Genomic DNA, 14,314 nt, shown 5'->3' on the forward strand with positions numbered 1-14,314 from the left:
GGTCCTCGCCGCCCTGGCCAGCCTGCTCGCGAGCAATGTAAGCCTCAGCGAGGTGGCTCGGCGCCGGGCCAGATGAAGGCAAAGAATCGGCATCGACTGGAAGGCTATTGCTTGCCCTACTCGGACTACTTCTCCGACGCTCCACTGCACGGCGACAAAGTATTTCGGCGCCGTTATCGGATGAGCCGAAAGCTCTTCCTCAGGATTGTGAATTCCATTAGGTAGTTCGACAGCTACTTCAAGTGCAAGAAGGATTGCACCGGCACACTTAGATTCATCTCACACCAGAAGTGCACGACAACTATGAGGATGCTTGCATACGGAGCTCCCGGTGATTCACTAGACAACTATGAGCGCATGGCCGAGTCCACGACCATTGTGTGTTTCTACAAGTTCGGATCCTAGCACATAATGCATCAAGAGGATTTCCTGGGATGCCTGGAAGCATCGACTGCATGTATTGGAAATGGAAGAACTGTCCATTTACTTGACATGGGATGTACAAAGGTGCCAAAGGCGGTTGTAGTGTGGTACTTGAGGCAGTTACCACACACGACCTCTGGATTTGGCACTCCTTCTTTGGTATACCAGGAACTCACAATGACATCAATTACTGCAGTGTTCCCCTGTCTTTGCCAGCTTGTTGAATGTCATTCTCCTCCGGTGAACTTCGATGTCAATGGGCGGCACTACAACAAGGGATACTACCTAGCAGATGGCATCTATCCAAGATGGTCCATATTTGTGAAGACTATCTCAAACCCTGTGCCAGGAGGCGGGAGCTCCCACTTTGTGAAGGTTCAGGAGGCTTGCAGGAAGGATGTCGAGCGGGCATTTGGTGTGCTCCAATCTCGATTTACTATTGTCCGGTACCCTGCTCAGACCTGGTCGAAAGATCAAATGTGGGAGATCATGACTTGCTGTGTCATCTTGCACAACATGATCATTGAGAGCGAGCAGGAAGAACCAGTGTTTGACACTGAACCATATTACAGGCAGGGTCCTCTTGCCCGAGTTGATCACCAGCTACCGGCAATCTGGACTGCCTTCCTCAATATGCGTCAGGAGATCCGAGACCGACAGGTGCATCAACAACTGCAGCAGGATCTGGTGGAGCACCTATGAAGGCCCAAGGGCAATGCCTAGCTCGGCGTGTGATGAAATATGAGTTTTTATTTGTTGAACTATATAATTTATATTGAACTATTTGATTTTTATTGACTTTCTGTGATGAACTATGTGATAAAAATAGCTTATGTTCAATTTGTGCCGAAGCACGCCGAATACGAGTCGAAATTGGTCAATTTGCGTCTATAGTGGGCCAATTTGCATCAAAAATGGGTTGAAAAGTGGACCAATTTACGTCAGGCGGCATGGGTGCGGCGGCTGGGAAACAGATCGCCCCAAGCCGATATTTCAACCGGCGCGCCACCAGGGCGGCGCTTTTTCTAGCCTCTGGGGTGTCGAACGAGTGGAGATGCTCTTAGCTAATTTAGCTAGCTCATGAGCAACCTAATTACAATCTCTACTACAATGCTCAAACATAACATGATTAAAATCTAACTTCATGAAGAAACATTCATCGATAATGGCACTTGCTACTGAATTCGAGCCACTTTCATTAAGATCATTGACAACCCCTTCATTATCTGAGGCCACTTCAATCTTGCTGCAACCCACCATACGTACCAAGTTCAGTTTGAATCTAACTGCTATTGCTCCAGCGGTGAAAGCATCATAACAAGGACTCAATCTTTCGTTTGCAGCGGCAATAAACTTTAATCTTACAAGAGTTACGATCGAAACGCATACTACTCCGATACCGACACGAAGACAGAGTGACCGTACTAGTTGGAATACTCTCCGGCCCCGGCCCTTCGGAAAACCCGAAAAGACTCATTAAAAAACCCACCACCACCACGGTGCCGCTGCCGACTGAATTTTTGTCAGAAAAGACCACCTACACATTTATATTGCCAGAAAAGACCGCACCCAAAACGTATTGGCAAAAAAGACCACATGCACTGTGGCGGCAGGTCCGGCAGCCGACACGTGGAACCTGCCGCCACAGCAGCTGGCGGTAGGACCTGCCGCCACAGCCGACGGCGGCAGCTTGCATGTAACAGGTTTTTCGCCTCTACAGTGATACATAACAGAACGGAGATGGCATGTGAGCCATGCCGTCAAAGAAGGTGGCGGCAGCTCATTTTACTGCGCTAGTTAGCCGCTCGTTGGTTGTTAGTAATTACCAAGATAGTAGCGTTGATTGGCAAGAGTGCGTTGAACGTGAGCCGAGACTGCATGGTGGAGTAGGGTCAGGTCGTTGGCTTAATTGCGAGATTTTTCAGCGTAGAGTGATTGGTTTAATTCTTGCCCAGCCCATGTATTTTCCTCGCGCCGCTAAGTGCTAGGCGTAGAGTACCTTCTCAATGAGATGCTGCGTCGCACGACAGTAAAAGAAGCTGCCGTCACCCTCTATGGCGGCAGGGCCCACCTAGCCTTTCCGTTCCGTTGTGGATCGATGCAGAGGCGAAAAATCTGTTAAACAGAAGCTGCCGCCGCCGTCTGTGGCGGCAAGTCCTGCCGCCGGCTGCTGTGGCGGCAGGTGCCACGTGTCGGCTGCCAGACCTGCTGCCACAGTGTACGTGGTCCTTTTTGTCAATACGGTCCGGGTGTGGTCTTTTTTGACAATACGAAAGCATAGATGGTCTTATATGACAAAAATTCCTGCCGACTCGCCCACGCAACTCCATCGGTCTCGCCTCGCACATCTTCCTCACCGCCTCCTGCCCCGCCCCGCCCACCTCGCCGGAACCCTACCTCCTACCCCTTCGCGCCCCTGCCCGATCCGCCGATCATCGGACTTGGCAAGCGCAATGGACTCCGACTCCGAGATGCCCGTCGCTAGCGACGAGGAGATGGTGGACGACGAGGACTACTACTACTACAGCGACGAGGGTGAGGGCGACGACGGGGACGCCAGCGGCGGCGGCGGCGCCTCCGGCGACGAGGATGTATCGGCTGGAGACTACGAGGGCCGGGAGGCCGAGGGGAGCGACGAGGCCGTCTCCACGCGCGAGCAGGTGAGCCGGTGAATCAATCCATATGGCCGGACACAGATCGGGCCCTTGCTTCCCTGGTGCTTTCGCCTTTTTGGGGATTGTTAGGGTTTGAGACCAAACGGGCTAAAAAAACACTATAGAGTAATGATGTCACATCCACTCGGAAAGGTGAACAGTTCTTGGTTAGTTCTTGGCTGCTTTAGCGGTGAGCGGTGGCCTGTTGCCTGATGCTGAATGGAGCGGTTCTCTTGGGAGACCGGTTGCTAAAACTAAAGGGGTTAAGATGCCCTTGCGGGGTGTGACGAATAATGAGATTTGGCATTTGAATGTGGGGAATTTTTCAAGGAGCATTGATGTTCATTGCCAAACTGTTAGCGTTTGTTAGAGCTGGCTTGACCTGCTTGTACCTGTCGCTTTTAGTTATAATCCTTGTTGTAGTTATTCAATGAGTCAAGTATTTTCCTTAATAAGGAGTAAGATAGCGAGTCAAGTTCTTGTCTACAATTCAGTGGGTCAAGGCAAGAAGTCTTGGGCTGTAACAAAGCCACTAAGCTGGATAATGCTTGATTTACTTGTGATACTGTTCTGTTGCAAATTGATGATTAAACACAAATTATGCACGGGATAATGCTTGATTTACTTGTGATATAATTGGTGAGTATCATATCAGTTAATGGATCAGATTTGTCACTAGTAAGCAGTGAGATGGGTTGCAGGCTTGCAGCTCTGTTTATTTCTGTAGTTTGCTCGTTCCGTCTATGTAATGGACGATTAGCTTGATCAGGGATGCACTGCTTCTACGGGCTCTGCCTAGTGTTCAGCAGGCAAGAGTTATGCTTGGACGCATCCAATAGCTGTACCAATTCATGATATATGTTAACCTTTAGATGCTTGATAATAGGTTGCCGATTCGATAACTTTCTGTCCTGAGCTGGAGAACCAGTTGGATACTGTGTTTTTTCTGGAAAATCAAGTTGTTCTTTCTTTACATGATTTACAAACTGGCATTGCATTCCCCTGTTGCATTACTCTTCCATGTCATATTGCTTCATTCTATATGCTTGAGTTCTCTAAAAGAGTTTTTGTTCCTGCTATCTACAGAGATACATTGTTTTAACCGAAAAGGATATATCTGAACGCCAAGAGGAAGATATAAGCGAGGTATCTGCATTACTGTTGATTCCAAGGGAAGAAGCATCTGTCCTTCTTCACCACTATAAATGGTCAGTTTGTTATCTCAGTCCGGTAACTTCTAGTAATATTTGGATTGTGCTCTGCGATACACAGGCTACTCATGTCACATCTAAACATAATATTCTATGGTTATAATCTCTTTCTAACTTTCTACCACATCTAAAGATGCTCTACGAGCATACCACCTCATTGGTATTTCAAAAATTTGCAGTGTAGTTTTGGATAGAGCCCGCAACTGTTCCTGCAAAAATACCCTCCTGAGAATAATCCTATAATTGTGCCTTTTTATCCGTACATCTTGTATCTAAAGTTCTAAACACCAGACATTGATTTTTTTTAAATTTTTTTGTGCCTTACGTTCTTTGAATTTACTAATTTCACCTTGATTGTGAAATTTTACGTAAGGCAATGCGCACACTTTTCTTGCTTGGTGGTTGGAAATTGAAGAGTTGGATCTTTTGGTACTATTTGGAAGTAATGTTGTTTATTTGTATTTGTTCTCTGTTGATACGTTCTAGTTCTTTATTCAGGGACATCAGCAAGGTGAATGATGAATGGTTTTCTGATGAAGACAAAGTCCGTGGTATTGTTGGCTTACTTGTGAATGGAACTGATTTTCATAACTCGAGGAAGGTATGTACTATTTGTTAAAATATTGGCACTTCTGTTTCCTATGTCAGATCAGGGTCATTTTGCCCCATTGGTTCTGGGTCTATGTATACCATTTTCTAACCTCTGACAGTTGTTTTGGTTGCAGCTAACTTGTGGAATATGTTTTGAAGGGTACTCTTCAGATATGATGAGTTCTGCGGGCTGCGCTCATTTTTATTGCCATGAATGTTGGGAAGGTCTCTCTCTCTCTCTTTGTGTGCTTGAACGTCTGGTCACATTACTGTCTATTTCTCTGCTTCTGACTTTCTGAGTACCAGTTCTTTCATGCAGTTGTAGGTAAGCATGCATAGCACACTTACTACAAAATTATTTAATTTCGCCTTGTTGGCTTTCCCAAATTTATTTTGTTTCGGTGGCTGTGATTTGAGTCATTGAGCACCGCTTAAGAAGAATGACAAGCGTGACCAAAAATCAGTTTGGTTTCATGCCTGGGAGGTCGACCATGGAAGCCATTTTCTTGGTACGACAACTTATGGAGAGATATAGGGAGCAAAAGAAGGACTTGCATATGGTGTTCATTGACTTGGAGAAGGCCTATGATAAGATACCGCGGAATGTCATGTGGTGGGCCTTGGAGAAACACAAAGTCCCAGCAAAGTACATTACCCTCATCAAGGACATGTACAATAATGTTGTGACAAGTGTTCGAACAAGTGATGTCGACACCGATGACTTCCCGATTAAGATAGGACTGCATCAGGGGTCAGCTTTGAGCCCTTATCTTTTTGCATTGGTGATGGATGAGGTCACAAGGGGTATACAAGGAGATATCCCATGGTGTATGCTCTTTGCGGATGATGTGGTGCTAGTTGACGATAGTCGGACGGGGGTAAATAGGAAGTTAGAGTTATGGAGACAAACCTTGGAATCGAAAGGGTTTAGGCTTAGTAGAACTAAAACCGAGTACATGATGTGCGGTTTCAGTACTACTAGGTGTGAGGAGGAGGAGGTTAGCCTTGATGGCCAGGTGGTACCTCGGAAGGACACCTTTCGGTATTTGGGGTCAATGTTGCAGGAGGATGGGGGTATTGATGAAGATGTGAACCATCGAATCAAAGCCGGATGGATGAAGTGGCGCCAAGCTTCTGGCATTCTCTGTGACAAGAGAGTGCCACAAAAGCTAAAAGGCAAGTTCTACAGGACGGCGGTTCGACCTGCAATGTTGTATGGCCGGAGTGTTGGCCGACTAAAAGGCGACATGTTCAACAGTTAGGTGTGGTGGAGATGCGTATGTTGAGATGGATGTGTGGCCACACGAGGAAGGATCGAGTCCGGAATGATGATATACGAGATAGAGTTGGGGTAGCACCAATTGAGGAGAAGCTTGTCCAACATCGTTTGAGATGGTTTGGGCATATTCAGCGCAGGCCTCCAGAAGCTCCACTGCATAGCGGACGGCTAAAGCGTGCGGAGAATGTCAAGAGAGGGCGGGGTCGACCGAATTTGACATGGGAGGAGTCCGTTAAGAGAGACCTGAAGGATTGGAGTATCGACAGAGAGCTAGCTATGGACAGGGGTGCGTGGAAGCTTGCTATCCATGTGCCAGAGCCATGAGTTGGTTGCGAGATCTTATGGGTTTCACCTCTAGCCTACCCCAACTTGTTTGGGACTAAAGGCTTTGTTGTTGTTGTTGTTGTTGTTTGGCTGTGATTTGAGTAATGTTTGACATGTGTCTGTGCTTAAGACATGATGATATTATGAGTAGGACATAAAAGGTTTAGTTTTGATTTTCTTTAAAGAACCTGAAGGTTCGAAGTATTCTACTTTGCATCCTTTCATTTTCGATAGATATGCATTAGGCGCAGTTGGGTGATATATCCTGCTGTGAAGGTTAAGATTTAAAGGTTTCAACAGCACACAAGATCTTTCACGTGCATGCAATGTTAATGTCAGTTAATATTTGGTCCTATGATGCTACTATTCAACTCTCCTGTTTCACACTTATCTCTCCGTTTCAGTCTTTATTATGGAACTTCTGATAATTAAGTCAAAATTTGTAGGTTATATCAGCGCTGCTGTAAGTCAGGGTCCGGGATGTTTGTCATTGCGATGCCCTGATCCATCGTGCAGTGCTATTGTTCTTCAAGGCATGATAAATAAGTTAGGCAAACACGAAGATAAAGAGAAGTACGCACGATTTGCCTTGCGTGCATATGTGGAAAGTCGCAAGAAGGTAAGTTGTTCACACGATTATCTGGGGGGCTTTCTTGTTTCTACTCTATACCTGCAGATACATTAGCAATTCTGATATTATGTACTTTTTATGTTACACCTTTATGTAATCTTAATTATTTCGTGCAGACGAAATGGTGTCCAGCTCCTGACTGTACATGTGCAGTGGAATTTGTTAGTGATGTAAACTATGATGTCTCATGTAACTGCACATTCCGATTTTGCTGGAATGTGAGTGCTACTGCTTCCATTTTACTATCAACCTGTTGCTTCTGTTTTTCCTAGCGATTGGATGCTTCTGTTTTAATCTTTTATTGGTTCTAGTGATAATACATGCTCTGGATTCACTAATGCTCGTTCTATGTTTGCAGTGCACAGAAGAAGCTCACAGACCAGTGAACTGTGAGACTGTTTCTAAGTGGATTCTGAAGAACAGCGCTGAATCTGAAAATATGAACTGGTTGGTTACTTGCTCAGTATAGTAATATTTGATGCGTTCTTATCCTTCACCTCAAATACTATGTTTGCGCTGCTAGTGGTCAGTTCAGATAAATAGATTATTATGTAAGCAGTTTCCTGATTTTGTGTGGACTGTAGGGCAGGTTGGTTGATACATGATCTGTTCGCATTTTCCATTTTCTTACCTATAATAATTTTAAAAACCAAACGGGGCCTCAGTGGTTTCTGATTGCCTACTTTGTTTTTTTTTTGTTAATGGACACTTGGAAGTGGTTCATTCGTTCATTTATTCAATTGACGTGTTCTGCCATTTATTTGAAAAATCTGAACTGAGCAATAGAGGCACAAGTGAAGATACTGCTATATGTTAGTAATAGCAGGAGCATATACCATTAAATTGGTGTATCAACATGATGAATGGGAGTTAGCCCATAAATGCGCTAATGAGTATTTATGTTGCTTTAAATCATATCAGCTGGCTTAACATGTCATGGGTGCTCATTTTCAGGATACTGGCTAATTCTAAGCCCTGTCCAAAATGCCAACGACCGATAGAGAAGAACCAGGGATGCATGCATATGACTTGCACACCTCCTTGCAAATTTGAGTTTTGCTGGTATATTTCACTGCCCATTCTTGATGAAAGGCGTTAAGATTTACAGTTATCATGTTTTCATGCTTGTCATTTGATTTTTTTTAAACATTTTAGGTTATGTCTGGGTTCATGGGTAGAACATGGTGAGAGGACTGGTGGCTTTTATGCTTGCAATCGCTATGAATCGGCAAAGAAAGAAGGAGTTGTACGTTTTTTCGACTATGCATCTGTACCCTATATTTATGGCCCTGTGTGGTTCGCTGTATTGTTTGCTGCTCTTCTTTAACCTAATTAGTTATGTTGCAGTATGATGAGGCTGAAGCAAGGAGGGAAAGGGCTAAACACTCACTCGAGAGATATATGCACTACTATGAACGCTGGGCATCTAATCAGACAGTATGTTCAAGATACTTAAGTTTGGTGTCTATGAGTTTCTCTGTTTCTATGATTACCACACATGCAGCTTGCATTATTCTCCTGCTCATGAGTTACCTTTATGTTTTTTACCCGTCTCACCTACCTGGACAAGTATTGCATTATCCACAAATGCGGCTTGCATTATTCTCATGGTCATGCGTTACCTTTATGTTTTCTAACCTCCTCACCTACCTGGACTACTATTGTGTTATCCATGCATTTTAGAATGTGCTATTCAGCTACATTACAAAGCCGCAACTACAGCTGTCAGTGCAGTAACCTAACCAAAGAAGACAAAAGATGAGATACTAGATGGGAGACAGACTCTGGCATCACCATACATGATAATTTCTCTGTACAGAAAAAATTAGGCATATTATTCTACAAATGCAGTCAAGGTTCTAAGATTTTAGCTACCAATATGTCCAAAAGTTTCTGGAACACTTAGTCTCACAAATTACAGTTTTTAGGAATATCACAATTGAAAATCATAGTCACATAATCATGCTTTACGGTCTGAAAAGTCAAACACCTTATATTTTTTTGGTGGAGGGAGTATTAGCAAAGTTGTAACTCTTGCAACCTTGTTTCATCAGACATCCTAAACAAATTAGGCTGGTAAAAAGTCATCTTATGAAAGAACCGTCAAATACAGACAACTGCCCTAACTCTTGAAAAACAACCAACACCCTTCAGCTGTTAGCATCTTCTTAGGACCATCTCTTTGGCTTCGTTGAGGCTTGTCCTTTTCGTGAGCTTCTTCTGATGAGCAAGTATTGTGTCCATGATTATACTTGGTTGGAGCACTAACCCAAGTCCTAATAAAACCAAATATTTTTTTACTTGCATTGTCGTGTGTATTACCTGACCAGTTGGCAAACATTTTTTTAATCTGTTGGGCATGTCTATGATGAATGGTTCGATGAAGTCTTTTTTCAACTATATTAAGTTTCTGTGGTGCTGATGTGCTGATGTGTCTATTGACAGTCGAGGCAGAAGGCAATAGCAGATCTGCAAAAGGCGGAAAAGGAACAAGTAAGGATCTACATTATGTTATTGGCACTGCCTTTAGTGCTCCAGATCTGAGTTTTTCTGTTTGTTCTTTCCTGATTTGCTCTTTTATGTAACACTAATTTTGTTTCTCTTGTGTGCTAAAGCTTGCAAAGTTAACTGATATTTATGGAATACCGGAGACACAACTGAAGTTCATTATTGAAGCTTGGTCACAGGTTCGATGTCATAGTTTTATGTTATGGTCAAACAGACTTTTGACACTTTGTACTCAGCAAATCTTCTTATATCTGATGATGCATCACTACACTACATTACAGATTATAGAATGCAGGCGAGTGCTTCAATGGACGTATGCGTATGGCTATTATCTCGAGGACAAGGTCAAGAGTGGATTTTTTGAGTATCTGCAAGGTTGCTATTTCTGTGCATTTACAGAGGTCGTCCATAATTCAGAAGGTTTTTCACATGCTTGCAAAAATCTTAGAACTTCTGTAATCCTAAATGTTCACAGGTGAAGCTGAGTCTGGTTTGGAACGTCTCCATCAGTGTGCTGAGAAAGACCTGCTAGCGTTTTTGCCATTCTCAAAACATGATACTACTGAAGATCATCCTTCACCAGCTGAATTTGGTGAATTCCGTGTGAAGCTTGCTGGTCTGACAAGGTATTACAGACTTGCAGTCTTCATATCGTTGTGTTATCTAGTTAATATATGTTGGTTCTTCTCCTTGAGTTTTCTCTTCTGCTCATTGGAGCTTATTCTCTCTTTGAAAGTTGAACTGAACTTGACCAAGGGCCAGTTCTTTTGCTGGCTTCTAGAATAAGCTGGAATTAGCTACCCCCTACCCAGCTTATTGTAGAAGCCCAACCAATATTTTTTTTAGATTAGCATGCACTTCTCTTGGTGCTGAACAGATGGTAAAAGTGAGAGATTGTCTAGCATCGTTGTTTAGGGTTGGGAGAGTAGGTGCAGATAAAGAGAAGCTAGCACCCACGCTAAGCTAAATAAAGTACTTTTGATTAACTTTTGTGTAGTTCAAACGATAAATAATTTAAAATTCTTAGCACTACAGGTGGTGCTAACAGATGTTGTAAAAGAAGTTTATAGGGTTGAATGGTGGGAGAAGGCTGATGTGTCAACCTAATTTTTGGGTGCCAAGGATGCTGATGCTCTTTGAAATTGTTGATTCTATTAGATAACATTCTGAGGGCCCAAATTCATCAAAATAGTGGTACATGAAAGGCGATGGATGGATGAATTAATTAGGCTTCTTTGATTCACTGGTCATGCTAGCAACGCATTATGTAATGACATTTTGTCTGAGCAACATGTTTCCATGCTCATAGATGGCCATTGTGATGTGCTTATATGCTAATGTTGCGCTGCAGTATAACTCGGAATTACTTTGAGAACCTTGTTCGAGCATTGGAAGATGGGTTGGAGGATGTCCAGTGTGCCGGAGAGGCTGCAACCTCAAGCAAGGCCACCAACTCGAAGAAAGCAGGAGCTAAAGGCAAAGCGGCGAAGAAGCAGCCGTCCAGATCATCTTCGGACCATTCTGATGATACTTGGCCATGCGAGCGCTGCACATTTCTGAATCCCTCTTCAGCGGATGCGTGTACTGCCTGTGATAAGCAGCGGTACTAGTAGATTAATAAACGGCTCAAAAGGCAGTGACACAAGAAGCTCAAAGCGCATGAAAACATGTGTGTGCTTATGCTTTAGAAGGTGAAGCAGAGCTCTCAACGGATGCAACGGTGTACATAAGAAAGGTCCAAGGCCCGCCCTATGTTTTATGTAGATCCCAACGGATATCATTGGTTACAAGGTCAATGTGCTTTTGCCTGTGTGTTGTAAATATTGGTTACGCATAGGTGTAGTGTGGTGGGTTTCTTATGCGGTCCATCCACCTTGCTCCCTTCGTTTCTCCTAACCTAAAACATATTAGGTTAAGACTTACCAAGAATTGTTTTATTAATATATGATTTCTTTTTGTGTGGAATGTGTGATCCATGTGATCTGAAATTGTTGTTTCCAAAACATTTCTCTGTTCCTAAATATAAGTGTTTTCCGATATTCAAATAGACTACTACTCCCGTAAAGAAATATAAGAGCGTTGCAATTGAAGAAAAATAATTAGATTATACAGATATGCCCGTGCGTTTGCAACTGAAGAAAAATAATTAGATTATACAGATATGGTAGAGACAATATAAGTTTGAAACATATGCCAGTATTAGGAAAGGACTTTTGAAAGATTTAAGCTGTGTCAATTTTTTGGGCAGAAAAACGGAAACCCTTTTCGCCACCCATGATGTACTAAATAAAATCATAAAATGACATCCATAGATCCTCAAAAAACCTCTATGTTTATTTTGTTTGTTATTTACAACACATGATGCACGGGTTTATTTTGTTTGTTATTTACGGATCTGTTTGAATGGATCCGTTTGAATTTTGTGAACATCTTCTTAATTTTTTTTTCTAAACTCCCAAATATGTTTTGAATACACAATAAAATCATGAATATTTTTTATCTGTGAACATTTTTGCAAAATCATGAATTCTTTTATAATGTGTGAAGAGTTCTTTTTTAAATACCAGACACTTTATGATTTTTAAAATATTTTTTGAAATCATGAACATTTTATGATTTCTTAAAAACATCCGAAAGTCGTAATTTTTGGAAATTTGAAAATTTTGGAATTCCAGAATTAATTTAAAGAAGAAAAAAACAGAAATAAGAAAAGAAAAAAAAGGAGCGTCACACACGGCAATGGGCCAGCCCATCAACACCTGCGGGTGGTGGAGGAGGCATGCTCGCAAGACAAAAAAACAGAGGAATAAAGGAGAACAACTAATTAACGAGCGCTCCTTCGGGAGCCTCGCAACGATCAATGCCATTTGGCGTGCTCTCAGCCATTCATCACGTGTCGCGCTCTGGGCGCTCTTTTCGAATTTTTTTTCCGCACGCGTTTTCGACTTTTTAACGGTTTTTTTGAGTTTTTTCGACGTTTCGGTTTTCCACCGGTCTTCCTTAGCTTTTCGATCAAAATAAAAAAAATATTATTTTTTACGCAAAAAAACGCATTTTTTTCCTTTCGCGAGAGTCACGGTTTTGCTTCCGCGAGAGGCACGGTTTTGCTTTCGCGAGAGTCACGGCCATGCCTCTTAGAAACGAAAAAAAACACGTTTTCTGTTTTTTTCCTTTCGCGAGAGTCACGGTTTTGCTTCCGCGAGAGGCACGGTTGTGCTTTCGCGAGAGTCACGTCCGTGTCTCTCGAAAACGAAAAAAACACATTTTCTGTTATTTTTTTATGAGAGTCACGGTTTTGCTACCGCGAGAGGCACGGTTGTGCTTTTGCGAGAGTCACGGCCGTGCCTCTCGGAAACGGAAAAACACGTTTTTTTTTCTTTCCCGAGAGTCATGACCGTACCTCCTTGAAAACGGAAAAAACGCGTTTTTTTCCTTTCGCGAGAGTCACGGTTTTTGCTTCCGCGAGAGGCACAATTGTGATTTCGTGAGAGGCACGGGCGTGCCTCTTTCGGAAAGAGAAAAAATCCATGCTCCCAATTCGGTTTTTTCGTCCGCTTTTTTGTCCTTTTTTTGTAAAAAAAGTTCATCAAAATCTATCAACATTGGATCTAGTTTTGAAGATCTCGATGCGAGGAATTGTTCGAGATTTGGATGCACGGTAAGAGATAAAACATTTGAATAAACAGATCTACGAAAAAAGGAAAAACTCCCGGGTTGCGACAAATGGCGCACATGCAGCGCGCCACTTGTCGCAACCCTGGGGAGGTTGGAGTGATATTTGCAACAAGTACTCCTCAACTAGTGATTTCGGGAATAAATGGCAGATCCTAGGATCGAATCCGGGTACCCCGAGCTGAAGGGAGAGGCTCTAGCCATTGCGGTACTGGTGGGCTTTTACAATATATGGGTATCATGCTATAAGAACCATATCCGACGATGATGAATTTTTAAAAACCGAATCACTTTTGGCACTTACGTGTGGCACTGGTGGGTAATTGTTATCAACTTTGAGGGTAATTTAGATGACGGTGAACGGGCAGAAGCACTCCGTGCTTTATTATTATATAGAAAGATAGAAAGATAAAGTAGTTGTCTAAAGAGGGAAATACATGAGTGGTGTTTGAACTTGCCACGAATGTGCACGTTAGTGCATGAACTTGCAAAATACATTGAATTGGTTTCATAACTTGGCATGGGCGTGCATATACGGTTCAAATCTCGTTTGTATACGGCAGACACGCCAACGTGGCACGGGACCCGCTGTTAGTGATAGCAAAAACAAAGGCGTGTGGACTAGGTTGTTGTGAAAACCCCCCAAATTATTACTATTTTCTTACAAAAAGGCCCTCTGAGGGGAAACCGATAAATTATTATAAAATAAAAACAACAACCTACCGTCACATGCATGCGTGGCTAGCCAGTCGACCAATTCACATTTGCTGCTAATTAATGATTCATAAGCTTTATTTATACATTTGGCTGAACAACATAAATAAAAGGAATTTAATCCAGCAAAAATAGTACCAAGTCTGTGATTTGAACAACTGACCAAAATGTTAAAACTAATTATGTAATTAGGGGAAAATCTCCCCTTGCCCAACCGTCGTGCGGTTGTTCCCGCAACGGACACCTCCCTTCTATTCCTTGGAACCGACGCCCCCTAGCGATGGATCGTCATGTCTCTTCGGGACGT

General features: G+C 42.9%; 1 protein-coding gene across 1 annotated transcript; it reads left to right on the top strand.

The window, feature by feature from the left end:
* The first annotated feature begins 2,733 nt into the window (after nucleotides 1-2,733).
* Nucleotides 2,734-11,586, top strand: LOC119336300 (probable E3 ubiquitin-protein ligase ARI8). Its single transcript, XM_037608295.1, has 15 exons — nucleotides 2,734-3,083; nucleotides 4,164-4,285; nucleotides 4,787-4,889; nucleotides 5,014-5,104; nucleotides 6,929-7,101; nucleotides 7,230-7,331; nucleotides 7,472-7,560; nucleotides 8,068-8,175; nucleotides 8,269-8,359; nucleotides 8,461-8,550; nucleotides 9,559-9,606; nucleotides 9,729-9,800; nucleotides 9,903-9,996; nucleotides 10,097-10,247; nucleotides 10,973-11,586. The coding sequence occupies exons 1-15, from the start codon at nucleotides 2,877-2,879 to the stop codon at nucleotides 11,229-11,231; spliced, it is 1,800 nt and encodes a 599-aa protein (XP_037464192.1). The 5' UTR covers nucleotides 2,734-2,876; the 3' UTR covers nucleotides 11,232-11,586.
* The last annotated feature ends 2,728 nt before the right edge of the window (nucleotides 11,587-14,314 follow it).

This window comes from Triticum dicoccoides, chromosome 7B, assembly GCF_002162155.2.
Source record: "Triticum dicoccoides isolate Atlit2015 ecotype Zavitan chromosome 7B, WEW_v2.0, whole genome shotgun sequence".
NCBI lineage: Eukaryota > Viridiplantae > Streptophyta > Magnoliopsida > Poales > Poaceae > Triticum > Triticum dicoccoides.